This window comes from Limanda limanda, chromosome 8 (genome assembly GCF_963576545.1).
Source record: "Limanda limanda chromosome 8, fLimLim1.1, whole genome shotgun sequence".
NCBI lineage: Eukaryota > Metazoa > Chordata > Actinopteri > Pleuronectiformes > Pleuronectidae > Limanda > Limanda limanda.
Window position 1 is genome coordinate 3,558,659 of NC_083643.1, and position 26,505 is coordinate 3,585,163.

Consider the following 26,505-nt stretch of genomic DNA (forward strand, 5'->3'; position numbering starts at 1 on the left):
TTTTCTTCAGTTTTAATTGAGATTCTTCAGAAACTTCCCTGAGCATCAGTGACTCGTGATGTTAGTGGACGCTCTGCCTTTCACATCTTGTGCCTCTGGGTCGGAGAGCTGGACGAGAATCTGTTTCTTCAGCTCGGACTGAACCGAGGCTCCGATGGTTCCTGGCAGCCGCAGATTGTGAATGAGTGAGAAAGGAAAATCACTTCCAACGTGATTGTCCTAAAACAAAGAAAACAACCAGGGGACTTCTAGTACATGGAGAAATCGTATTAATGATAAATCAGGTCTAAGTTTGGAGACATCTTTAGCGTCCATGGCTTCTAAAACTATCGTTAATATTAGCATCCACTAGCATCGGTGTTCTTATGACTTCATCAGTTGAATGTCAAGCTCTACATCTGCACCAAGCTAACATGCTATCTCAGTAATTTAACTTTTAAGTACTGCTGAGAGTTCGTATCAACAGCCCCCTCTTGTGGAATTCTCAAAGCTCCTGATGTTTTTGGAAATGCAGCGGCCATCAAGGTTTTGTTGGATGATAAGTTATTGTAATAATACATTTGTTAATTACTAGCTTCTGTGCCTTTTAGACTCCGATAGTTGTATTAGCGTCCATGTTGCCGTTGCCCAGCAACGATGTTCTCATGACCTAACCATTATTACGCTAAACACGCCGCGTACGCAACTTCCCACGTCGTGACCACGGGTTCACGAGTTCGAGGACAGCTTAGCTTTTCAGAGCTAATAAGCTACATCGCGAACACATGAAAAACAAACAAACAAACCAAAAGACAGACGCAGGAGAAAACATAACTTGATTAGCGACGTAGCTATAATCAGCTACAAACAAACAGACAAGGCGACAGATTTCCTCCTCATCGACAATCCCTCACGTCAGACGCACTTGGTGACTTGTGCGAGTTCCTTCCACCTGAGATCTGTTTCCGTGGCAGCGAACACGAAGAGGGAAGATGAAGAGTCGCAGGTGATTGATGAGCCGAGATGTTATCGGACATGTTTTACATTCAGTCCCGTCGCTGTGATGTTTATCTGCAGCTCCACCGCCCACGACTCATTGGAAACACATGTGAGGCTCTTTAGCATCACTCACAGGTGTCAGATTTAAACACATTTGTATTTAATATTATAACAACTATTAAAACTAATGTTCTTTTAGTTCAAAACTGGACATTTCTCATCAGGCCTTTTGCTTCCCACTGACCAGACAACGTCCTTGTTTTTAACTGGGATGGGGAAAGTATTTGGTAAAAATTTAAATTGCTTCATAAATGTAAGGATTGAAATAAAGTAAAGAATGAACTTAATAATCATCCTGTAACATTCAGGTCTGAACATTGAGGAGTCAATGCACTGGAGAGAGATTGAGTCTCTACCTCCACCTTGTGGTTGATCTCTGTCATTATCTCTACATGTGAATATGCAGGATGAGGAACTTTAAAGTGTTAAAAGAGTTGGATAAGAAACACTTTTTAAACATAATGTATATTCTTTATTTCATGTTATGCTGATGTATTTGGATCATCTCTTTCCCGACATCTTCATTTACATTTACTATATCTTCTTTCATTACTAATGCAAAACACACAGGAAAAGAACAATTCAAGAAAAAGAAGGAACATTAAAAGAAATCCTGAAGGAATTGATCAGATATAGAATCGTTACATATTTAAATAAGAATCAACAAAGAGCTTTTGATTCTCTTCTAAAACAGAGAATTTCCTCGACAACAAAACTGCAACTGAAACTCAATTTTTACTGACTCACCTACAAAAGGCATTTTGAAGACATATGCTTATATAAAATTAATTGTTAAAAAGTTCGACTACAAGTATATCCTCAACATTCCGACTTTATTCGCGAAATCCAAATCTAAATACTAAGTCTCTCAGTGGATCCACGTTGACGTTTTCCAGAAGTGTGATTCCCACCAGATTCGGGTCATCACATAGTTTGATCAGCTGAAGCAGCGAGTCCCACCCCTCTGACTCCCGGAATACCTGCTTCTCTACTGGGTCACGTGCACACACACACACACACACAGACCAACACACACACACGCACGCACCTTTCAGAACACCACCTGAACATCGTCTGTATTCTAATACACCAAAGGATTCAGTGACTCTGAGACTCTGAGACTCTGAGACTTTCCCTTCCTGATGTTCAGAGCCGGCTCTCACCCGTGTGGAGGTCGTGGGCGGAGGCCAGCAGCGCCTGGGCCACGGCGGAGGAGACGAGCTCGGCCACGGTGTCTGTGGAGAGGCCCTGGGCCCGGATGAAGTCCTGAGCCTTCCTGAAGCGCTCGGCTGATCCGACTGCAGCAGCAGCTCCAGCTCCGAGCCAGGCTCCTGGCGGCAGATCTGACTGAAGGAGCTCTGCAGCTCCTGGACACGACAGAGATTCACACACACTCACTTCATCTTGGAAACTAAGTGAACGATTTGGTTCCAGATGCAATGAAATCATCTCCGGGGCATTCCCGATAAATCAACAAAACGTGAGTACAAAATGTGTACAAATGTGTTTAAACAAGATGGACGACAAGCCCTTAAAAAGTGAGGCCAAATAAGAGCTGCACAGATCTGAGGAGAAATGTCCTCCATCTTTGTTCAAAGCTGGAGCCTGTGAAGGACTTGAGGCTCCACAGAGACATCAGACCATACTGGGAGGAGGAAGACGAGGAGGGAGGATGAAGAGGAGGAGGAGGGACTGACCCACTGTGGCATGTGTCCTCCATCAGGGTCGTGGTGATGATACTGCAGAACCAGAACCGTGGCGATGACCGACAGACCCACGATCACCATGGTGGTGGCAAAGTACTGAGCAAGACAATCATCTGTTTCTATAACGTATCAGCCAGAGACGGATTAAATCCCCAGACAACGAAAGGATAATAACCACAACCTATTATATAATTAACCCTCCCGTCTGTGACCTTTGACCTCTCACCTCTGTAATCCTGCTACAGTGATTAGAATAAAACCTTATTTTAAAATGTGTTTTTAGACATTTACTTATCAGGTTGATGTAAAGAATTAATAAAGACCAGGACTGGACTGTTCATTAATCAGTATTAATTCATTAATTCATTCAAATGCAAACTCTGCCGTCGACCTGCTTCTTAATCAGGATAAATTGATTATTGTTGTTTTCATGATCCTGATTCTCCAGGAAATGACAACACAGAAAGTAAAATACCTGCGTAGACACTTCACAGCAGAGGTCAGAAGGTGAACGCCTTCACTCAGAATGTTTGAAACCTTAAATTCCTTCAGTGTAACTAAAGTGAAAACCTGTCCTGTTTGAAGAGCAGCACAATGACTCTTACCCCCGAGGTCCCACACCAGAAGTATCCGGTGACGTCGGCCTCGATCCTCTGCAGATCCAGAGACCAGCTGCCGTACGTCCACCAGCCGAACTTCAGGTCGCAGCGCTGCACGTCGAAGGGAAACCAGCGCAAGGCCATGTGGCAGCTGCTCTTAAAGATTCCTGAGAGAAAGACGGAGGTGGAGGAAGAGTCCGAAAGAAAAAGAGATGATTATATATATCATATATTCCTGTTTGTCACAGATCTCAAAATGATTCTTAACTATAAGCAGAAGATATAACATAATAATCATCATACGTGTGTTGAGATCAGATCCATGAACCTGGAAATGTTCTGCAAACTGTTCACATCACAAACAGATGAAAACAGAAGCTCTTGGCTGGGTGAGGTGATAATTCAAGGTTCCACTTTATGATTGACAGACGCTGAGATCTTCTCCATGTTAATTGTTATTTCCATTGTATTTGAAGTTGTTCTCTCTTCTCATCCGGTCCAGAGAACATATCGTTTTTCTTTCTTTCTTTCTCACTTTTCATTTTAAGTTCCACAGTTTCCACAGTGAAGTATTTTAAAGATGTTTCTTCTGTAAAACAGTAAAGCAGAACGCCGTGTGGTCGACCTCAGGGAGATCCAATCAGTGAGCTCCATTAACTGCACCAGATAAAATCCAATCTGTTCCCAAACCAGCCAGAACCGGACTGAAGATAAGAGTTAAATGATCCGTGAGGAGAAAACAGAGCAAAGAACTTCAGGTAGAAACAATGAACAGATAAACACATGGAGTTCTGTTCTATATATTTTCAATATATTCAATGAGAGGGACATTTTATTTTAATATTCCATTTAAAGTCACGCAGCACAAGTGAAGACAAATCCTCCCATGTTGAGTCAGAGAGCGAAAACAACAGGAGGATTCAGATTTGTTCCACGTTGTAGAGAAACGTTATGGGAATAAACCCCGGGAGGAGAAGTGGTTCTGTCTGGAGATCTTCTCCTTCTGGACCGAAGATCTTTCACCAATCTCATCTCAAGCTGCTTCTACTAAACATATTTATCATCTTCATCTGAACTTCAGCGACTTTTCCCACAAATCCTCTCGAACCTGAAACCCGAGCAGAGGTTGAGGAATGTGCATCAACTGGATGTGATGGTGAATGAATTAAATCAACTGATAAATAATCCAAAATAAATGTATTGATCTGCAGTCAGGCTGTTTATATTGAGACATATTGATCAGATGTAGAATTTCATTATGAGCACAAGCTTTTCCTTATAAGTGGGTTAGGGTTTGTATAAAACGTCCTCGGGTCAGTTTTCTATTAAATATGGTAAAATGTTTATGAAACAGTTTCCTCAGAGACTTAAAGATGCTCTGCTCTTCATCGACTCTTCTTCATACTGTAAATGTCTCATTCACTTTTCTTCTGCTTGTTTCCATTATGTCAAACTGGTGATTTGTTCTTTTACCTGCACCAAGGACGAGATGTTTCCACCGGTTTGTTTGAAGTGGAAAGAAACGCTGAGTCATGATTCCAGTGAAGTCGTTGGAAGGATGTTTATTGAGCATTAAAAAAGAGACAAGTAGAAACAGAACTTTTCTCTCTGAGATGTTTTTCTTCTCGTTACATCTGGTTTGTCACAGAGGAAATGATCCATGTGTTTGACTCATAGACTGAATATAAAGGGTTTGATTGGGATGTGCTGCTGTTATACTGCAGCGCCACCTGTGGGTCAAAAGTAGAAAAGCCACCACTGCTCTGCACCTGATGCAGAAATAAAAACGTCCCATCTTTAAGTCCAGAGGTTTGATCTTTTGTGTCAGACAAAACTCTGATTTTAAACTCAAAGTGATTTCAATGTGTTGAACTTTGTGTTGAACTAAATCAATTTGTGACGTGAATCCACGAACTTTAAGATCATAAACAAACATATACACAGAATGTGGTTCTACACCCATGGAGACATACTGAGGGACAAAGGTGGAAAATAATAAAGACAAACTTAAACACACTGTGTGGGACTCTTTATAGAGGGTTTATATATTCTGCTTGTGTTTGTCATTTCAATAAACACATTCTTCATGTGAATAAACACAATCGGGGCAGGAAGGTTGCTGGTTTGAATCCGGTTCAGATGGGTCTTCCTGTGTGGAGTCTGCATGTTCTCCACGTGTTTTCTCCAGGTGCTCCGGCTTCATCTCACAAACACATGCAGATTAGGGGTTGTGTAGATTGGAGACTACACACAAGCTGCTGCTGCTTCAGCCTCTGGATCCTCAGGACACAGCTCAGCCTCCGTCCACACACACTGTCCTCTTCACACTCACCTTCAATAAGACAACTTCCACCTGTTGAGAGAAGAAGACATCAGTGTCCCAGAGACTCACTTCATCAGCTGTGAGTCAGTGATGCAGCACATCCAGTAGAAAGAGCAGCAGGGACTTCAGTCCTGTTCAGAGGTGGAGCAGCTTCCTCTCTGCTTCATGTTCACGTGTTGGAATGAACACGCTAAGAGCTCAGTGTGTGTCCTCTGCATGTCAAAGTGCAGAGTGGACACCTGAGAGGTGGATTTACTGCTGTTACAGGTGAAGACATGTTTCACTGTGTGTTGATGAACATCTGCTTCTGACAAACTGGGACCAGATGAGACAGATGGACCTCAGCAGAGGTTCTGGTCTGTATAAAGAGCTCCTGGTTACCATGGTGATGAGGAGAGGCTTCAGTCCCACTGATCTCAGAGCTGTGACAAAGATCCACCTGATCAGTTCTTCACTGATGAAGTGAGAGGACAAACTGTCACACACTGTCTCACTGTCTCTGAGGACACACACTGTCTCACTGACTCTGAGGACACACACTGTCTTGCTGTCTCTGAGGACACAGACTGTCTCACTATCTCTGAGGACACACACTGTCTCACTCTCTCTGAGGACACACACTGTCTCTGAGTACACACACTGTCTCTGAGGACACACACTGTCTCACTGTTTCTGAGGACACACACATGGACCTGTCTCCAGGTCATCTGGTGTTTTGGGGACAGGATGAGTCTGGAGAGATTGAGATGTTCTGGGTGAGTTAGAGATCAACTGAACCAACCAGACGTTGATTTAAACTTCTCTTATCCGTCCCTTTAAGGAGAGTGTGCACCACACAACAGTGGAGAGTCACTGTGGTCAGTGGGTGGAGCTTTGATACGGGTTGATCTCCAACTTCACCTGGAGAAGGTTAGCCGTTCATCAGAAGTTACCATGGTGATTTACCTCGTTAAGAAGTGGACTAGCTTCGTAGGACTGAAAAAACTAAACCTGAAGTTAACCTGATAACCACAAATCCTGCTTGGTAGCACAGACCCTGGATCTGTGATACTGACTGTGTTTAGTGAAATACTGATGAAAGCAGCGCGGACTGACTCCAACCATCTACTGACCTCAGAGTCTCCAGTCGACAGGTTGGACTCTGCTGTAGATCAAGCAGCTCCTTCACTCCTGAGTCCTGCAGGTCGTTGAAACTCAGATCCAGTTCTCTCAGATAAGAGGGATTTGACCTCAGAGCTGAAGCCAGAGAAGAACAACTGATCTCTGACAGTCTGCAGTCCTCCAACCTGGATAAAGAATAAAACTTAACTGTAAATTAAACTGAGCTCATGTGTGAAAATAACACACACACATTCATGTCAGCACAGACTCATACCATGGAAGATAATTATGAAATCAGACATGTTGGACTAAAACCGAGTCCTGATTCAGTACAAATAGATTATTTGGACCCGGTCTCTGTCCTGCAGATCAGTTTAGGAAATCCAGAATTAAAGTGTTTTAACAAGTAGATGAATATTTAAAATGTCACAGATTAATTAATGAATAGATTCAAGTTATGTATGAAGAGGAATTATTTTAAATTAGAATTAAATTAGATCAATTGTGAATAAATGCTGTTCATAGATATAAGATCTACAAAAGTCAGTTAGTGAACTGACCTCAGAGTCTCCAGTCGACAGGTTGGACTCTGTAGAAAACCACACAGCTCCTTTACTCCTGAGTCCTTCAGGTTGCTGTTGTCACTCAGATCCAGTTCTCTCAGATGAGAGGGGTTTGACCTCAGAGCTGAAGCCAGAGAAGAACAGCTGATATCTGACAGACTGCAGTACCACAACCTGGATAAAGAAATATGAATATTAGAATGTGTCCTCCTGTTGTTGTTGATCGTCATCATGTCAACACAGACTCGCAACATGCTGCTGACCTCAGTCGAGTCTGTGACTTGAAGGTTAATATCAGATCAGACATATTGGACCATTGTTTCATTCATCAGCTTCTTCTCTGTGTGTTGGTCACTGAGCAGGTTTGTGTAATTAACACTGTTTAAAGTAGGGACAGCTCCTGACAGTCACTTCCTGTTTGTTTCTATACTTATCAACTGTCCAACGTGTTTCAATAAGAATGTGTCTCATTCTGAAAACCTGAGGAGGACGAGTGCTCGGCCTCAATCCACATGTTATTTACTGACACTTTCTTAGTGATCAGGAGCAGGTGAGTGCAGGTGAATGGAGTTGATGAGGTGGACGTGACTGACAGGCTGGGTGAGGGACAGATGACTGAGGGACAGTGAGCAGAGCAGAACTGAGACAATTTAAATAAATAATGACCCAATAAGAAAGAAAGTCTGAGAAGTGAAGAAGGATTTAAGGACCTCAGAGTCTCCAGTCGACAGTTTGGACTCTCCAGTCCAGAACACAGCAGCTTCACTTCTGGATCCTGCAGCTCGTTGAAGCTCAGATCCAGTTCTCTCAGATGTGAGGGGTCTGACTTCAGAGCTGAGGCCAGGACTTCACAGTGAGTCTCTGAGAGTCCACAACCACAGAGTCTGTAATTAAAGAAAATATCAAATCTGTGAGAATTAAATCAGAAAACACAACATTCATACAAAACGTGATCATGTGACCCTCACCCTGGTAAATCCCCTCTTTGTTAAAAACTCCTTCAGAGAATCCTTTTAGATTTGGTTCAAGCGTTCATTCAGACTAACAGAGGAACCCATTAGATTCAGGTGGTCAGAGGTCAAAGGTCAAAGGTCAAGGTCACAGAACATGTTCATGGCCTCTTGAACATGATATCTCAAGTCTGTCTTTAGGGAATTTCTTCACATTTTGACTCAAAGAGAAACTGATTAGATTTCAGTGGTCAAAGGTCAAAGGTCACAGTGACCCTTATGTTGTTGTGGAGTCAACATGTCAGGAGCCTGGAGGGACGGACACTGCACTGGTTTGTGGTGGAGGATAAACGCAGGGTGGGAACTCTGGTTTGACCAGAAAGAAGAATAAACTATATTTCCTGCTTCTTCAGTTTCAAGGAACCGTCAGTGATTCTCATCCAAACACTGATTCAGTGATCGTCTCCTCACTCTGTGCTAGCTGTTTGCTCAAATATATATATAGATATAGATATCTATATCTATATATACACAGTATATACAATAATCACCCTTGGACCCCACATGGTCGTATGTCTGAACCCTCAAACTCCAGCACAGTGATCAAATTGGATTTCACTCTCCACATCTGATCTAGTTGTTCTCATATTTATTGAATATTTATTTAAGCCTCGTAAAACACATTGAGGGACAAGACCCTCATTTACAATGGTGCCGAGGGTACAATAAAAAGTTGATACATTGAAGAGTTAATACATTGAATAAATAAGAATGAAATAAATATGCATATATATATACAGTAATACAAGGTATAAAACAATTCGTCAGTATAAAATACTATGGCCAAGTCAACTAGCAGTTACAATCACTGCAGGAGAAGTCAGCTGTACATGAGACCAGACTCAGGAACTCCGTCAATGAAACAAATGAGCACAACCTTAAAGATTTTTGGACCTTATTCCAAATGTAGGGTGCCTTATAACAGAAAGCTGTCTTCCCCAAGTTAGTCTTAAAACGAGGCAGATATAATGAAAGCCAGCCCTGGGAGCGGGTATTGTGGGTATTACAATTTCAGCTGATGAGAGAGGAGAGTTATAGTGGCAGTAGCCCAATAATTGTTTTGTAAATATAAATCTTCCAATGAACATCCCTTTTTTCAGACAGGGCTGGCCAGCCAACCTTGTTATAAAGAGTACAGTGGTGTGTGCCATAGCGGTCTCCAGTGACAAAACGCAGAGCAGAATGGTATACAGCATCCAGAGATTTCAGTGTGCTTTGGGATGTATTCCCATAAATAGCATCACCATAATCTAAAACTGATATAAAAACAGACTCAATAATGCGTTTTCTGGCTTGGAAAGTGAAACAGAACCTATTTCTATAGAGAAAGCCCAATTTTGTTCTTAGCTTTTTTACCAGTTGATTCACATGTGGTTTAAAATCGAGCTTCTCATCAGCCCAAATGCCTAGGTACTTATAGCTGGTGACCCTTTCCAGAGTGGAACCATTTCTAAAGCAGAATTTTAAACTGTTAAAATCAGTGCTTCTAGCTTTAGTAAAAATAATCCATTTGGTTTTGGCACAATTCAGGACTAGCTTCAGGTCACTTAATTGCTTCTCTAGCATGTGGAAGGAGAGCTGCAGTCTATTTATAGCGGAGTCAATGTTGGAGGCACTACAATACAGAACTGTGTCATTTGCATAAAGATGAACTTGAGAAAGTGGAGTGAGTGTGGAGGCAATTTCATTGATATATATTATAAAAAGTAAAGGTCCAAGGACAGAGCCTTGGGGTACCCCCTTGTCAATATCTAAAAAAAGTGATGTTATTTTTGCCCACCTTTACAGATTGGGAGCAACCAGTGAGATAACTGTTAAACCACTGTAGGCTCAAATGATCAAAGCCGGTAAGTGATAATTTGTGTAAAAGCAGATGGTGGTCAACCGTGTCAAAGACCTTTGAGAGGTCCACAAATAGTGCGTCACAATAATGGTTATTGTCCAGCGCATGAATGAAATCATTGACCACAAGGGAGGCTGCAGAAATAGTGTTATGTCGGTCTCTAAAACCTGATTGAGATGGACTCAAGAAAGACGATAGTGATAAAAATGATTTTAGCTGGGTATTAATATGTACATGAGAACAATGAGAATGTATATGTACATAATAATAATAACGTTATCACACACACACACACACACACACACACACACACACAGAGTGTATATGAAGAACGACTCATCTCCACTGATTGAACTTGTTATTGATCATGTCTGGACTCACAGAGCCTTCCTGCAGTTCCTCACAGCTGGGATCAGTCTCCATCGACCCTGGCGTGATGTTTTGAACTTCCTCAGGTCCAACACATCCAGAACCTCCTCTGACATCTGAAGCATGTAGGCCAGAGCTGAGCAGTGGATCCCAGAGAGTTCCTCCTTCCATCTGTTCTCTGACATCAGGAACTGTTTCATTTGCTGATGAACTGAGTGGTCGTTCATCTCAGTCAGACAGTGGAAGATGTTGATGCTTCTGTCAGGAGAAATGTCATTACTCTTCATCTCTTTCAGGTTGTTGATGATTCTCTGGATGATCTCTGGATTGTTCTCTGTCCGACCCAGCAGCCAACCTAAGACTCTCTGGATGATCTCTGGATTGTTCTTTGTCCAACCCAGCAGGCCTCCTAAGACTCTCTGGTTGGACTCCAGACTGAGGCCGTGAAGGAAGCGAACAAACAGGTCCAGATGACCATTTGCACTGGTGAGGGATTTCTCCATGGTTCTCTTCAGGAGGTAATCCAGGGAGAAGGTACTGTCTGTGTCATCACATGTTCCCAAGAAGTTCTTGAGTTCTTCTGTCTTCCTCTTTGTGTAACAGTGGAACATGTAGACTGCAGCCAGAAACTCCTGAACGCTCAGATGAACAAAGCAGTAGACTGATTTCTGGAAGATCACACACTCTCTTCTGAAGATCTCAGTACAAACTCCTGAGTACACGGAGGCCTCTGTGACATTAAGACCACACCGCTCCAGGTCTTCTTGGTAGAACATGATGTTTCCTTTCTCCAGATGTTTAAGTGCCAGCCTCCCCAGCTTCAGGAGAACGTCCCTGTCAGCCTCCGTCAGCTGCTGTGGAGTCGTCTCATGTCCATCACCGTACTTGTTGTTCTTCCTCTTTGTCTGAACCAGCAGGAAGTGTGAGTACAGGTCAGTCAGGGTCTTGGGCAGCTCTCCTCTCTGGTCTGTGGTCAACATGTGCTCCAGAACTGTAGCACTGATCCAGCAGAAGACTGGGATTTGACACATGATGTGGAGGCTCCTGGACATCTTGATGTGTGAGATGATTCTGCTGCACAGCTCTTCATCACTGAATCTCCTCCTGAAGTACTCCTCCTTCTGGGCGTCAGTGAAGCCTCTTACTTCTGTGACCCTGTCAACACATGCAGGAGGGATCTGATTGACCGCCGCAGGTCTGGAGGTTATCCAGACGAGAGCCGAGGGAAGCAGATTCCCCTGGATGAGGTTTGTCAGCAGCACGTTGACTGATGACCTCTGTGAGACCTCAGACACAAGCTCCCTGTGGTTGAAGTCCAGAGAAGGTCGGCTTTCATCCAAGCCGTCAAAGATGAACAAAGGTTCACAGACAGCGAGCGTCTCTGCCGTGAGCTTCTGTAACGCTGGATGGAAAACATGGAGCAGCGTGAGGAGACTGTGCTGCTGGTCCTTCACCAGGTTCAGCTCCCTGAACGAAAGCACAGTCAGCAGACGCACATCCTGGTTCTCTAAACCCTCTGCCCAGTCCAGAGTGAACTTCTGCACCGAGAAGGTTTTTCCAACGCCAGCGACGCCATTGGTCAGGACCACTCTGATGCTGCTCTGCTGGTCAGTGGAGGCTTTAAAGATGTCGTGGCACCTGATGGGAGTGTCGTGGAGGATCTTCATCTTGGAAGCCGTCTCAAGCTGCCTCACCTCATGTTGAGTATTAACCTCTTCACTCTGTCCCTCTGTGATGTAGAACACAGTGTAGATCCTGTTGAGGAGGGTTCTACTTCCTGTTTCATCACTTCCTTCAGTCACATGTTCACATCTACTCCTCACACTGAGCTTATGTTCATCTAAAACCTCCTGCAGACCACGATCTGCTGAAAGACAAGAAACAATGTCAGAGACAGAGAATCTGAGAATCTGCTGATTGTTTTCATCAGATACAGAAAAACTACAGAAAATAAAAGCTTTTTAACTTTGTGCTTTTCTAACGATGTTAAATGTTGATGCTGTATGAAGGAACAAAATAAAACCACATGTGCTGTTGTCAGAAGTGAAGACATCAGCAGACACATGTACAGTGCTGCTCTGACCAGCTGTCTGAGCTCCAGCTCCTGTTCTGGATCTTTGTCCACACTGGGGACAGGAGGAGTCTCCTGAAGAACCAGACTGGTCCCAGTATGAGGTGATGCACTGTCTGCAGAACCAGTGTCCACAGCTGGTGGAGACTGGATCCTTCAGGACGTCCTGACACGAAGCACAGCAGGAAGACTGCTCCTCCTCAGAAACATGACTCCTCTTCCTCTCCCTGTGAAGACATTTCCTGATAACTCACAGGTCACAGTCACAGGTTGTCATCACTTCTGTCAAAGAGGTTTTGTTTTCACCCAGTATGTTTGTGTGTTGGTTGGTTTATTAGTGCGATTATAAAAAACAACAGATTACCAGTAAATTTGGTGGAAGAGCGTGGTCTGTGAACCAGATCAGGGGGGGGGGGGTTCCTCTTTCACAGATATGTTCAGAGGACTGATGTTTACCAATGTGTGGAATTTGGTGCAGATCCAAATCAGAATGAGTCTCTAGTGGATTTCAAAGTGGTTTCATAAGGAGCGTGTTGGTTCTTGGTGGAGGTCTGAGCTCTTTGAGTGATTCTGAGAGATTAGTCACCAACTTCAATGAAGCTGTGTCCTAATGCAAGGGCCACACTAGAGGAAACTAGATCCTCTTCAGATCAGGTCACAGTAGAAACAGTCTCTTACTCTGTGTGTGAGGGTCCAGGTTCTTTACTGAAGTTTGGAGGAGTTATCGTGGACCAGTCACTCTTCAGAGACAGACCGCTGTTCCCTGGAGACTCTGCTCTCAGTCTGTGGTCCTGACCTCTGCAAACACAAACATGTTTTTATTCAGAACACATCATTCACTGGTTCATTCTGTGAGGATTCAGTTTGGAGCTTCACATGTTTGTAGCAGGTCTCTTACTTTGTGTGTGAGGGTCCAGGTTCATTACTGAAGAATATAGGAGGTTCCATGGACATGTCACTCTTCAGAGACACACAGCTGAACCCTGGAGACTCTGCTCTGTCCTCTTCCTCCTCATAACCACTCATCTTTTGTCTGAGAGGAAAAACACTGTGAGCTCAAAGGAATCAGGACAGACCAGTCTGTTCAAGAAACACCCAAAAATACCAAGCAAGGACACACACCCACAAACAGACTCAGGTGAATGTACTGTATGATTCTGAAAACACGTTCTGTTATTAAACACTTGATGAACAGATGTGATGAAGATAACAATTTAAATTGTGAGATAACTCTGTTAATTAGTCCTTTGAAGGCTCTTTGTTCCAGACCTGCTGTTCACATCTGTCTCTGGGATCCAGTGAAAAACACTGTGAGCTCAAACACACACAATGAAGCCAGGTATGTAAACTCAGTGTTTCTTCAAATATAACAGAGTCAACCCTCCTACACTGTGTCCCTGTTGTCACGGTAACCTGAGACAGTTGTAGGTTTAATGTGTTGGACTCTGCCGATCACAGCGTTGAGTCAAACTGTTGATTGACTGACAGAAGTTCATCCTGAATCTTTTTCTCTCTAAAGTCCACGAGTAGACAACTGACCCAGAGTCAGTGACAGTGAAATAATATGAATGAATAATATAAATGTTGCTGAACACTCACCAGCCTCAGACTTCACGTCTCCTCCGTCTGCTCCTCGTAGTTAGAACGAATCTGAACACTTTCTCTTTCACTGGAGGCTCCTCCCCCTCCTCTCTGCAGGTACTGGAAATCACATGACTCTGGGTGTGACTGTGTGTGTGTGTGTGTGTGTGTGTGTGTGTGTGTGTGTGTGTGTGTGAGGCTCCTCCTCCTCCCTGTTGAACCAGTTCACCCTTGAAAAAATAACTGAATACACATGAAGCTAACCCTAACCCATGTTTCCTCCTGTGATTTGAAGGTTGTTATATTTCGTGTTAGAGCTGAATGTGTGACTCCATCTGCAGAACTCTGCTACGTCATGAGTCATGACAGAGAGAGAGACAGAGAGAGAGAGAGAGAGAGAGAGAGAGAGAGAGAGAAAGAGAGAGAGAGAGAGACAGAGACAGAGACAGAGACAGAGACAGAGAGAGAGAGAGAGAGAGAGAGAGAGAGAGAGAGAGATTTGATTTTTTCACAAACACTTTATTCACATATTCTTCATTTTACAAAACACTTGCTTACAGTATTATTCAATAAATAAACCAAAAAGTGCTGATGTGAAAAAACTCAGTCTGTTAAAAAGTGCGGAAAAGACAGCTCACTGTTGGTGACGGTGCAGAGGATCATTAAAACACCAAATTCTTTTAAACGACTCGATATCAGACACCATTGAATAACAGCTGAACTCGAGTCGGAGTCTGGCCCGGAGGTCTACCCCCCCCACCGCCGCCGCTTCCTGCCCGTCTCTGTTCTCTACTTTGTTTTTTCGACTAATGTAAATGGCCATCTTTGCCTCGCCTGAGAGGTGGTTCAGGAGCTGCCACTTATCTTATTATTTTTGTCGTAGGCAGCTCCCATGAAGCTCCCAAAAAACCTTCTCAGTAAAAATGACGTTAAAACCGCTAAAAAACGCAGTTAAAAGAGCGAAGAAACTTTTCAATCTCTTGCACTCAGTAAAAGCATGTTAATGCTGAAGCACAGCTCAGTGGAACCACGTTGGCGTTTTCCAGCAGTTTGATTCCCACCAGATTCGGGTCATCACATAGTTTGATCAGCTGAAGCAACGAGTCCCGCCCCTCCGACGGCCGGAATACCTGCTTCTCTACTGCTTCACGTGCACACACACACACACACACACACACACACACCACACACACACACACACACACACACACACACACACACACACACACACACACACACACACACACACACACACACACACACACACACACACAAACACACACACACCTGTCAGAACACCACCTGAACATCGTCTGTATTCTAACACACCAGAGTATATACTGTCTTACAATAACATTACCATCATATCATCAGTACTATTACCATCATCTTGCCACTGCACCTTATCTACCTATTTATCTTGTGTTTCTGTTTTTTATTCTTTCTACCTCAATATTTTTTATTTTATTCTATTGTATTGTTTTTTATTGTATTCAAATATACCGGCTGCTATGACGACTGAATTTACCTTCGGGGATGAATAAAGTACTCTATCTATCTATCTATCTATCTATCTATCTATATATCTATTCCGTGACTGAGTTGACGCTGAGACTCTGAAACTTTTTCTTCCTGATGTCGTGGGAGGAGTCCAGCAGCGCCTGGGCCACGGCGGAGGAGACCAGCTCGGCCACCGTGTCTGTGGAGAGGCCCTGGGCCCGGATGAAGTCCTGAGCCTTCCTGAAGCGCTCGGCTGATCCGACTGCAGCAGCAGCTCCAGCACCGAGCCAGGAGCCTGGTGGCAGATCTGACTGAACGAGCTCTGCAGCTCCTGGACACGACACAGATTCACACAGATTCACTTCATCTTGGAAACTAAGTGAACGATTTGGTTCCAGATGCAATGAAATCATCTCCGGGGCATTCCCGATAAATCACATCAACAAAACGTGAGTACATAATGTGTATAAATGTGTTTAAACAAGATGGACGACAAGCCCTTAAAAAGTGAGGCCAAATAAGAGCTGCACAGATCTGAGGAGAAATGTCGTCCATCTTTGTTCAAATCTGGAGCCTGTGAACGACTTGAGGCTCCACAGAGACGTCAGACCATACTGGGAGGAGGAAGACGAGGAGGGAGGATGAAGAGGAGCAGGAGGGACTGACCCACTGTGGCATGTGTCCTCCATCAGGGTCGTGGTGATGATACTGCAGAACCAGAACCGTGGCGATGACCGACACACTCAAAGTACTGAGCTGAGACACCAGGAGAGAAGATCAGTGAGAAGCTTCAACTTCAAGGTGACGGACGGATGAAGGATGAGAAGACAGATGAGACACTGACGGAGGTTCTCACCGATCAGAGGAACCGAGTCTGACGTCATGATCTCAGCCACGAGCAGCATGAAGAGCGTCAGAGAGAGCAACACGGTGACACCTTCACCTGCACAGTGAAACCAGCCACTGGAGCTGGGATCCACCTGCGTGACCTTTGTGTGACCAACATTACGACCTTGTGTGAGGGGGTGAGGAGGTCAGAGGTCAAAGGTTATTTACACAGAAAGGAACCAGATCAATAAATACAGCAGAACCAAGAAAAAGCTCAGGAACTGAGACGCACACACAAAGAAACATAAACTGAAGATCAGGGTTTTAAACACGTCTCATTGTTGATGTGGTGATTTCAGTTTGGCTCCAGGATCCGGTTCAGTGCTGTGATTTCCTCTGAGCGTGAACAGGTTAATTAACGGCTTCTGTAAATGGTGTAGAATGAGACAAATTCAAACAAGTCGGGAGCAGAGGGACACATCAGGTTTATCACATGGAATCTTCTCTGTGCAGCTCAGATGGTTTGTAACAGGATAACTGTTCAAACTAGGGATGCACCGAATAGAGAATTTGTGGCCGAAGCCGAAGCCGAATAATAATCAAACGCTTGGCCGAATACCGAATACCGAATACCGAATGTGGTTGTTAAGTTTTTCTTTTTTTTTTTTTTTTAATTTGCAAAAATAAAATACATAGACATGATTTTCAAAGAAAGTAAATGTTTATTTAACATTTCTGACATGTAGTGCAAAAAAGTGCAAAAGTTGGCACAAGTCTACTAAGTAACAGTAGGCTATAATGTAAACAATAATGTAATGGCTGAGGTAAATAGCAAGTGTGCTTGTAACATCAAACACTTACAGGTACATAACATATCCCTGACCAGAACAGATTTGTCATCAGAAAGAAACTGACATCTGAGACAAGACAACCCAAATACTTTTAGCTAATTGTTTTAAATGTTACTGTACATCACCATTACTCTTGTGCACTTGCATTGTAGTACTCCTATATTGTTTTCTGTTGCATTAATTACATTATACATTTTGTTTTACCACTGTAAACCACTTTGTAAGTATGTTTTGAAAGGTGCTGTAAAAATTATTGACTGTTATTACCTGCGTGCCATCTGTGCTAAGTCAGGAAAGCGGCCTTGATTGGTCCTCCAATATGTTAGAGGATTGTCACTCCTGGGGATGGGGACTTCTGACAAGTAAGAGTCCAGCTGTTGAGCAGTGGCACTCGTTGTCTGCCTGGCATCTGGGTTGTTTTCCTGGAGGATCTCTTCAAACATGTCAGAGAGTGAGGGCACACGTACTGCCTCCGTGGTGCGGATTCTTTTTTTCTCTGCACCCTCTCCCCCCTCTCTGTGCGTCACTTCACTGTCTCCAAGTGGCTTTAATAAGTCCAATTCAGCCTGGACCATTTCCCTAACCCTCTGTTTTTTCTCCACATCAATCCTGTGCGATGTGCTTTGCAAACTTTTTTGTCTTTTCAAAGACCGTGGCCACGGACGGAGTGTGGGTGCTGCTCGGAGCTTTCCTCTTTGATGCTACTGCAGCCGTCGCTCGCTCAAACTGAGCATGCTGCTCGGGGTGTTTGGCTTTAAGGTGGTTAATTAAGGCAGTAGTGCCAAAGGTCTAGATATTTCGGCTAAACACTGCTTTCAAACTGCAATTCTTGTGTCGCTCTCCGACACTTTAAAACATGACCACACCGCGGACTTTGTTTACGTTTACCGCGTCACTAGACGCTGTTTGCTTGCGTCATTAAAACGCGCCGCTAATATTCGGCCTTGTTTTTCACTCATTTTACCGGACACCGAATGTGGCCGAATGTGGCCTTTTTTGCAATATTCGGCCGAATATATTCGGTGGCCGAATATTCGGTGCATCCCTAGTTCAAACTAATCCTAAATATATCGTATCATATTGTTAAGCTCGTTTTCTGATACCTGTAAGAAAATCGATACTCCGGTGCCAGAACTGATCCTTATGTAAAATGACTGTCGGCAAAATGGAGGTTTTAAAAGTCACTATTTTAACCGTGGGTTGTGATTGTGATATAAACGAGTTACGGGTGTGATTCCAGTTCTCAGATAAACCGCCTCTCTTCTTAGAAAACTTCAAAATCAAGCCAATGTTTTTCACATGTTCATCCAGAATATTTCTGAAATCATAACCTTGATGGCGGTAAAGGCGTTTGGAGAAGGTGTCAGGATCCCGAGCAGTTGATCTCAACACGGGATGAAGCTGGAACTCAGGTCTCTAAACGAGTCTCAGGTTTAAAGCTCGACACACGGAGCTGCGTCCTCCTCACCCAGAGAGATCTTCTCTCCGGAGTCGGCCGGCAGCAGGAAGACAAGGAGAGCCAGGGTGGAGATGAGGAAGCAGGGGATGAGGAGGTTGAGTCCGGAGCAGAGCGTCCTCCTCCTCAGCACCAGGGTGAAGGTCACGTCAGGGTACGGCTCCTCGCAGCAGTCGTAGAAACGCTCGTTCCTGCGACCGGGAACCTCCGGAGGAAAAACTCCACAGTCACAGTTTCTCAGCTCATCAGGTTTTCAAACTGTTGGTTAAACAGGAGCGAAGCCATCACACCTGAAATGAGTCAGAAAGATGTGAAACACGTCTCTCAGATGTTCCTGCTGCAGAAGAACTGAGGCTAATGAAGCTGCTCAGGTTCCATCAGCAGGACAATCATCTGTTTCTATAACGTATCAGCCAGAGATGGATTAAATCCCTAAACGACGACAGGATAATAACCACAACCTATTATATCATTGATCCTCTCCCGTCTGTGACCTTTGACCTCTCACCTATGTAATCCTGCTACAGTGATTAGACTAAAACCTTCTTTTAAAATGTGTTTTTAGACATTTACTTATCAGGTTGATGTAAAGAATTAGTAAAGACCAGGACTGGACTGTTCATTAATCAGTATTAATTCATTAATTAATTCAAATGCAAACGCTGCCGTCGACCTGCTTCTTAATCAGGATCAATTGATTATTGTTGTTTTCATAATCTGATTCTCCAGGAAATGACAACACAGGAAGTAAAATACCGGCATAGACACAGGAAGCTTCACAGCAGAGGTCAGAGGGTGAAGGTCTGCAGGAGCTTCAACATCCTGAGCAGCTCCTCAGAGGAGAGGAGGCTGCAGACGCTCATCACCTTCGACTGTGATCTCCACCTTCTCATGTGTTTTTGGCCTCGTAGTGAACTTTACCTCATATTTCTAACGCCTTCACTCAGGATGTTTGAAACCTTAAATTCCTTCAGTGTAACTAAAGTGAAAACGTGTCCTGTTTGAAGAGCAGCACGATGACTCTTACCCACGAGGTCCCACACCAGAAGTATCCGGTGACGTCGGCCTGGATCCTCTGCAGATCCAGAGACCAGCTGCCGTACGTCCACCAGCTGAACTTCAGGTCGCAGCGCTGCACGTCGAAGGGAAACCAGCGCACGTGGATGTGGCAGCCGCTCTTAAAGATTCCTGAGAGAAAGACGGAGGTGGAGGAAGAGTCCGAAAGAAAAAGAGATGATGATATATATCATATATTCCTGTTTGTCACAGATCTCAAAATGATTCTGTACTATAAGCAGAAGATATTACATAATAATCATCACACGTGTATTGAGATCAGATCCATGAACCTGGAAATGTTTTGCAAACTGTTCACATCACAAACAGATGAAAACAGAAGCTCTTGGCTGGAGGTGATAATTCAAGGTTCCACTTTATGATTGACAGACGCTGAGATCTTCTCCATGTTAATTGTTATTTCCATTGTATTTAAAGTTGTTCTCTCTTCTCAACCAGTCCGGAGAACATATCGTTTTTCTTTCTTTCTTTCTCACTTTTCATTTTAAGTTCCACAGTTTCCACAGTGAAGTATTTTAAAGATGTTTCTTCTGTAAAACAGTAAAGCAGAACGCCGTGTGGTTGACCTCAGGGAGATCCAATCAGTGAGCTCCATTAACTGCACCAGATAAAATCCAATCTGTTCCCAAACCAGCCAGAACCGGACTGAAGATAAGAGTTAAATGATCCGTGAGGAGAAAACAGAGCAAAGAACTTCAGGTAGAAACAATGAACAGATAAACACATGGAGTTCTGTTCTATATATTTTCAATATATTCAATGAGAGGGACATTTTCTTTTAATATTCCATTTAAAGTCACGCAGCACAAAGTGAAGACAAATCCTCCCACGTTGAGTCAGAGAGCGAGAACAACAGGAGGATTTAGATTGGTTCCACGTTGTAGAGAAACTTCATATAATGAGAATAAACCCCGGGAGGAGAAGTGGTTCTGTCTGGAGATCTTCTCCTTCTGGACCGAAGATCTTTCACCAATCTCATCTCAAACTGCTTCTACTAAACATAAATATCATCTTCATCTGAACTTCAGCGACTTTTCCCACAAAAACTCTCGAACCTGAAACCCGAGCCGAGGTTGAGGAAAGTGCATCAACTGGATGTGATGGTTAATGAATTCAATCGACTGATAAATAATCCAGAATAAATGTATTGATCTGCTGTCAGGCTGTTTATATTGAGACATATTGATCAGATGTAGAATTTCATTATGAGCACAAACTTTTCCTTATAAGTGGGTTAGGGTTTGTATAAAACGTCCTCGGGTCAGTTTTTTATTAAATATGGTAAAATGTTTATGAAACAGTTTCCTCAGAGACTTAAAGATGCTCTGCTCTTCATCGACTCTTCTTCATACTGTAAATGTCTCATTCACTTTTCTTCTGCTTTTTTCATTATGTCAAACTGGTGATTTTGTTCTTTTACCTGCACCAAGGACAAGATGTTTCCACCTGTTTGTTTGAAGAGGAAATAAACGCTGAGTCATGATTCCAGTGAAGTCGGTGGAAGGATGTTTATTGAGCATTAAAGCAGAGACAAGTAGAAGCAGAACTTTTCTCTCTGAGATGTTTTTCTTCTCGTTACATCTGGTTTGTCACAGAGGAAATGATCCATGTGTTGGACTCATAGACTGAATATAAAGGCTTTGACTGGGATGTGCTGCTGTTATACTTCAGCGCCACCTGTGGGTCAAAAGTAGAAAAGACACCACCGCTCTGCACCTGATGCAGAAATGAAAACGTCCCATTTTTAAGTCCAGAGTTTTGATCTTTTGTGTCAAAGACAAAACTCTGATTTTGATCTCAAAGTGATTTGATTGTGTTGAACTTTGTGTTGAACTAAATCAATTTGTGACGTGAATCTACGAACTTTAAGATCATAAACAAACATATACACACAATGTGGTTCTACACACATGGAGACAAACTGAGGGACAAAGGTGGACAATAATAAAGACAAACTTAAACACACTGTGTGTGACTCTTTATAGAGGGTTTATATATTCTGCTTGTGTTGTGTCATTTCAATAAACACATTCTTCATGTGAATAAACACAATCGGGGCAGGAAGGTTGCTGGTTTGAATCCGGTTCAGATTGGTCTTCCTGTGTGGAGTCTGCATGTTCTCCCCGTGTTTTCTCCAGGTGCTCCGGCTTCATCTCACAAAGACATGCAGGTTAGGGGTTGTGTAGATTGGAGACTACACACAAGCTGCTCCTGCTTCAGCCTCTGGATCCTCAGGACACAGCTCAGCCTCCGTCCACACACACTGTCCTCTTCACACTCAGCTCGACCGAGACCCCTCCCACCTGTTGAGAGAAGAAGACATCAGTGTCACAGAGACTCACTTCATCAGCTGTGAATCAGTGATGCAGCTCATCCAGTAGAAAGAGCAGCAGGGACTTCAGTCCTGTTCAGAGGTGGAGCAGCTTCCTCTTTGCTTCATGTTCACGTGTTGGAATGAACACGCTAAGAGCTCAGTGTGTGTCCTCTGCATGTCAAAGTGCAGAGTGGACACCTGAGAGGTGGATTTACTGCTGTTACAGGTGAAGACATGTTTCACTGTGTGTTGATGAACATCTGCTTCTGACAAACTGGGACCAGATGAGAGAGATGGACCTCAGCAGAGGTTCTGCTCTGTATAAAGAGCTCCTGGTTACCATGGTGATGAGGAGAGGCTTCAGTCCCACTGATCTCAGAGCTGTGACAAAGATCCACCTGATCAGTTCTTCACTGATGAAGTGAGAGGACAAACTGTGTCAGATCAGATGAAGACGACACCGTCTCTGTCCCTCGTGTGAGGCTGTCAGCTGTGGTCCAGCTTCACTTCCTGTTCACATGAAAACAACAACAACTGTCGTCTTCACGTCAACTCAATCACATGATCACAAGCAGCTTGTGGCTCGTCTGATTGGCCGACTGTCTCTCTTTGTCTCTGTCCAATCCTGACGTCTGTCCTCATTGTCCTCTCACAGCTTCACTGAGGAAACACTGAGGCTTGAACTACGAAGACACTTCAACATTTCCAGGAGATCTTTCTGAGATCAGCTCAACTGAACCTGACAGACACAGTCAGGCTAAGTGGTCACATGACGCTGGTTATCAACTCGTTAAGTTAACTTCCTCAACAGTCTCACTGTCTCTGAGGACACACACTGTCTCACTGACTGGGGACACACACTGCCTCACTGTCTCTGGGGACACACACTGTCTCACTGTCTCTTAGGACACACACTGTCTCACTGACTGAGGACACACACTGTCTCACTGACACTGAGGACACACATTGTCTCACTAACTCTGAGGACACACATTGTCTCACTGTCTCTGAGGACACACACTGTCATTGAGGACACACACATGGACCTGTCTCCAGGAAGCTGACTGAGGTCATCTGGTGTTTTGGTGACAGGATGAGTCTGGGGAGATTGAGAGGTTCTGGGTGAGTTAGAGATCAACTGAACCAACCAGACGTAGATTTAAACTTCCCTTATCTGTCCCTTTAAGGAGAGTGTGCACCACACAACAGTGTAGAGTCACTGTGGTCAGTGGGCGGAGCTTCTATACGGGTTGATGTCCAACTTAACCTGGAGCAGGTGAGCCGTTCATCAGAAGTTACCATGGTGATTTACCTCGTTAAGAAGTGGACGAGCTTCGTAGGACTGAAAAAACTAAACCTGAAGTTAACCTGATAACCACAAATCCTGCTCGGTAGCACAGACCCTGGATCTGTGATACTGACTGTGTTTAGTAAAATACTGATGAAAGCAGCGTGGACTGACTCCAACCATCTACTGACCTCAGAGTCTCCAGTCGACAGGTTGGACTCTGCTGTAGATCAAGCATCTCCTTCACTCCTGAGTCCTGCAGGTCGTTTCCTCTCAGATCCAGTTCTCTCAGATGAGAGGGGTTTGACCTCAGAGCTGAAGCCAGAGAAGAACAGCTGATCTCTGTCAGACTGCAGCGAAACAACCTGGATAAAGAATAAAACTTAACTGTAAATTAAACTGAGTTCATTTGTGAAAATAACAGACACATATTCATGTCAGCACAGACTCATAACATGGAAGATAAATATGAAATCAGACATCTTGGACTAAAAACAAGTCCTGATTCAATACAAATAGATTATTTGGACCCGGTCTCTGTCCTGCAGATCAGTTTAAGAAATCCAGAACTAAAGTGTTTTAACAAGTAGATGAATATTTAAAATGTCACAGATTAATTAATGAATGGATTCAAGTTATGTATGAAGAGGAATTATGTTAAATTAGATCAATTGTGAATTAATGCTGTTTATAGAAATAAGATCTACAAAAGTCAGTCAGTGAACTAACCTCAGAGTCTCCAGTCGACAGGTTGGACTCTGTAGAAAACCACACAGCTCCTTCACTCCTGAGTCCTGCAGGTTGTTGTTGTCACTCAGATCCAGTTCTCTCAGATGAGAGGGGTTTGACCTCATAGCTGAAGCCAGAGAAGAACAGCTGATCTCTGACAGACTGCACCACCACAACCTGGATAAAGAATAAAACTTAACTGTAAATTAAATTGAGTTCTTGTGTGAAAATAAAGGACTTTGACTAAACATCACTGTCTCTGTTTTCAGACCACTATTAGACACACTATTTTACAGAGTTCATGAGTGAAAACAGCTTGAAAGTCCTTGTGTCCTCGGGGTTCAGTTGTTTGTAATATGTAACTTCACCACTAGATGTCTCTAAATATCTTGCTGGACATGTTCAGGAGTCGTACACGTGAACAAGTGGACTACGTTCACGTGTACGACAATTGGAGACGTCACTAACTCCTTCACAGTGAACCTGTAACTTAACATAACTTATTAAGTCTGAATGTTCCCACATGTTCCTGTTGCTGTGAACGAGTCGGACCCGGACAATCTCCTGCTGCTGCTTCAGCTCCAGAAAATGTCTGACCCACTCGTTAGAACATGTTCCACAGTTGATGTGTGAAAGGACGAGCAGTTCTATGATCATGTTTTCTTGAAGTGGCGATGATCTGAGCAGCAGTTTGACCAGTTGAAAGTGGTGCAGGGAGCCTGAGGAACACGTGTGTACAGGGCGGGACAGAGATCTATTGGTGAGAAGATAAAGGCATGGACGACCCCGTGTGAGTCCTGAAACCAGAAGAAGGGTTTCATGTTGGAAATTAACCCAAAGTGGAAGAAACAGGGCTGAAGAACTTGGTCGTAAAAATAAAAGACATCAAATATAATCAACTTGGACTCTGGACCCTGACCCCAGTCCCAGAACACCAACGCAGCACGCTGTCATGTGGTCAGTCCACAGGACCACCGGGACAAGTCCTGGTTAGCTTCCACAGAAACATTACATGTACACATTGTCCAGCATTGGATTGTTTCTCTGTCAGTAAAACTTCAGTCACATTGAGCCTGACTCGGTCCTCAGCGCTCATTCTACAAACATCTCTCAGCTCAGTATCAGTGTTCACTGTTAGGAACACATGCTCTGACCTTTGACCTTAAAGCTCCAGTGTGGGAGATTCAGGTGAAAGGATCCATTGTTAGAAACTGAAGAGAACAGAATCCTAGAGATGTTTTCACTAGTTTCATCCGAATTGTACCAGTTGTTGTTTTCTTTACTTTAGAATGAGCCATTTATATTTATATACTTTATATTTACATGCTTTATATGTAAGTATTTTAGAATTACTTACATAATTGGGGGGGGGGGGGGGGGCTGAGGTGTGTCCAGCTGCAACATCACACTTCATCACTAGATGTCACTACATTCTACACACTGAACCTTTAACATTATAACATGACCTCTGACCCCAGAATCTCCAGTAGACAGGTTGGACTCTGTAGATAACCACACAGCTCCTTCACTGCTGAGTCCTGCAGGTTGTTGAAGCTCAGATCCAGTTCTCTCAGATGAGAGGGGTTTGACCTCAGAGCTGAAGCCAGAGAAGAACAGCTGATCTCTGACAGACTGCAGCCCCTCAACCTGGATAAAGAATAAAACTTAGGTGTAAATTAAACTGAGTTCATGTGTGAAAATAACAGACACATATTCATGTCAGCACAGCCTCATATCATGGAAGATAAATATGAAATCAGACATGTTGGACTAAAAACGAGTCCTGATTTCGTACAAATAGATTATTTGGACCCGGTCTCTGTCCTGCAGATCAGTTTAGGAATTCCAGAACTAAATTCAGTGTTTTAACAAGTAGATGAATATTTAAAATGTCAAAGATTAATTAATGAATGGATTCAAGTTATGTATGAAGAGAAAAATGTTAAACTAGAATTAAATGAGATCAATTGTGAATAAATGCTGTTCATAGATATGAGATCTACGAAAGTCAGTCAGTGAACTAACCTCAGAGTCTTCAGTCGACAGGTTGGACTCTGTAGAAAACCACACAGCTCCTTCACTCCTGATACGTGCAGCTTGTTGCCTCTCAGATCCAGTTCTCTCAGATGAGAGGGGTTTGAGCTCAGAGCTGAAGCCAGAGAAGAACAGCTGATCTCTGACAGTCTGCAGTTCCACAACCTGGATAAAGAATAAAACTTAACTGTAAATTAAATTGAGTTCTTGTGTGAAAATAAAGG

General features: G+C 43.5%; 3 protein-coding genes across 3 annotated transcripts; all 3 read right to left on the bottom strand.

Moving 5' to 3' along the window:
• Positions 1-4,900: 4,900 nt before the first annotated feature.
• On the bottom strand, positions 4,901-13,649 carry LOC133009033 (NACHT, LRR and PYD domains-containing protein 12-like). Its single transcript, XM_061076435.1, has 9 exons — positions 13,522-13,649; positions 13,330-13,421; positions 12,988-13,013; positions 12,585-12,828; positions 10,565-12,419; positions 8,041-8,214; positions 7,328-7,504; positions 6,779-6,952; positions 4,901-5,696 (listed from the first exon to the last, which is right to left on the bottom strand). The coding sequence occupies exons 1-9, from the start codon at positions 13,647-13,649 to the stop codon at positions 5,678-5,680; spliced, it is 2,889 nt and encodes a 962-aa protein (XP_060932418.1). The 3' UTR covers positions 4,901-5,677.
• Positions 13,650-15,790: 2,141 nt separating this feature from the next.
• LOC133009035 (CHRNA7-FAM7A fusion protein-like) lies at positions 15,791-20,399 on the bottom strand. Its single transcript, XM_061076442.1, is given in 6 exon segments — positions 15,791-16,035; positions 16,367-16,492; positions 16,561-16,641; positions 18,852-19,044; positions 19,855-20,027; positions 20,393-20,399. Coding segments are annotated over 6 exon segments (825 nt in total).
• Positions 20,400-21,821: 1,422 nt separating this feature from the next.
• On the bottom strand, positions 21,822-25,883 carry LOC133009566 (NACHT, LRR and PYD domains-containing protein 12-like). Its single transcript, XM_061077089.1, has 4 exons — positions 25,721-25,883; positions 24,248-24,424; positions 23,710-23,883; positions 21,822-22,219 (listed from the first exon to the last, which is right to left on the bottom strand). Exons 2-4 carry the CDS (start codon positions 24,370-24,372, stop codon positions 22,195-22,197), a joined length of 324 nt encoding a protein of 107 aa, XP_060933072.1. The 5' UTR covers positions 24,373-24,424; positions 25,721-25,883; the 3' UTR covers positions 21,822-22,194.
• Positions 25,884-26,505: the final 622 nt, after the last annotated feature.

What these genes read in the sequence shown, in the direction of transcription:
- LOC133009033 (XM_061076435.1), bottom strand. Translation starts at nt 13,649, where the DNA reads ATGAGTGGTTATGAGGAGGAAGAGGACAGAGCAGAGTCTCCAGGGTTC. An exon ending in GATAACTCCTCCAAACTTCA is followed by an intron (nt 13,014 to 13,329) that starts GTAAAGAACCTG and finishes TCTGGTTCACAG; the next exon opens with ACCACGCTCTTCCACCAAAT. An exon ending in AGGAACTGCAGGAAGGCTCT is followed by an intron (nt 8,215 to 10,564) that starts GTGAGTCCAGAC and finishes CTTTAATTACAG; the next exon opens with ACTCTGTGGTTGTGGACTCT.
- LOC133009566 (XM_061077089.1), bottom strand. Translation starts at nt 24,372, where the DNA reads ATGAGGTCAAACCCCTCTCATCTGAGAGAACTGGATCTGAGTGACAAC. An exon ending in TGTCGACTGGAGACTCTGAG is followed by an intron (nt 23,884 to 24,247) that starts GTTAGTTCACTG and finishes TTCTTTATCCAG; the next exon opens with GTTGTTTCGCTGCAGTCTGA. An exon ending in TGTCGACTGGAGACTCTGAG is followed by an intron (nt 22,220 to 23,709) that starts GTCAGTAGATGG and finishes TTCTCTCAACAG; the next exon opens with GTGGGAGGGGTCTCGGTCGA.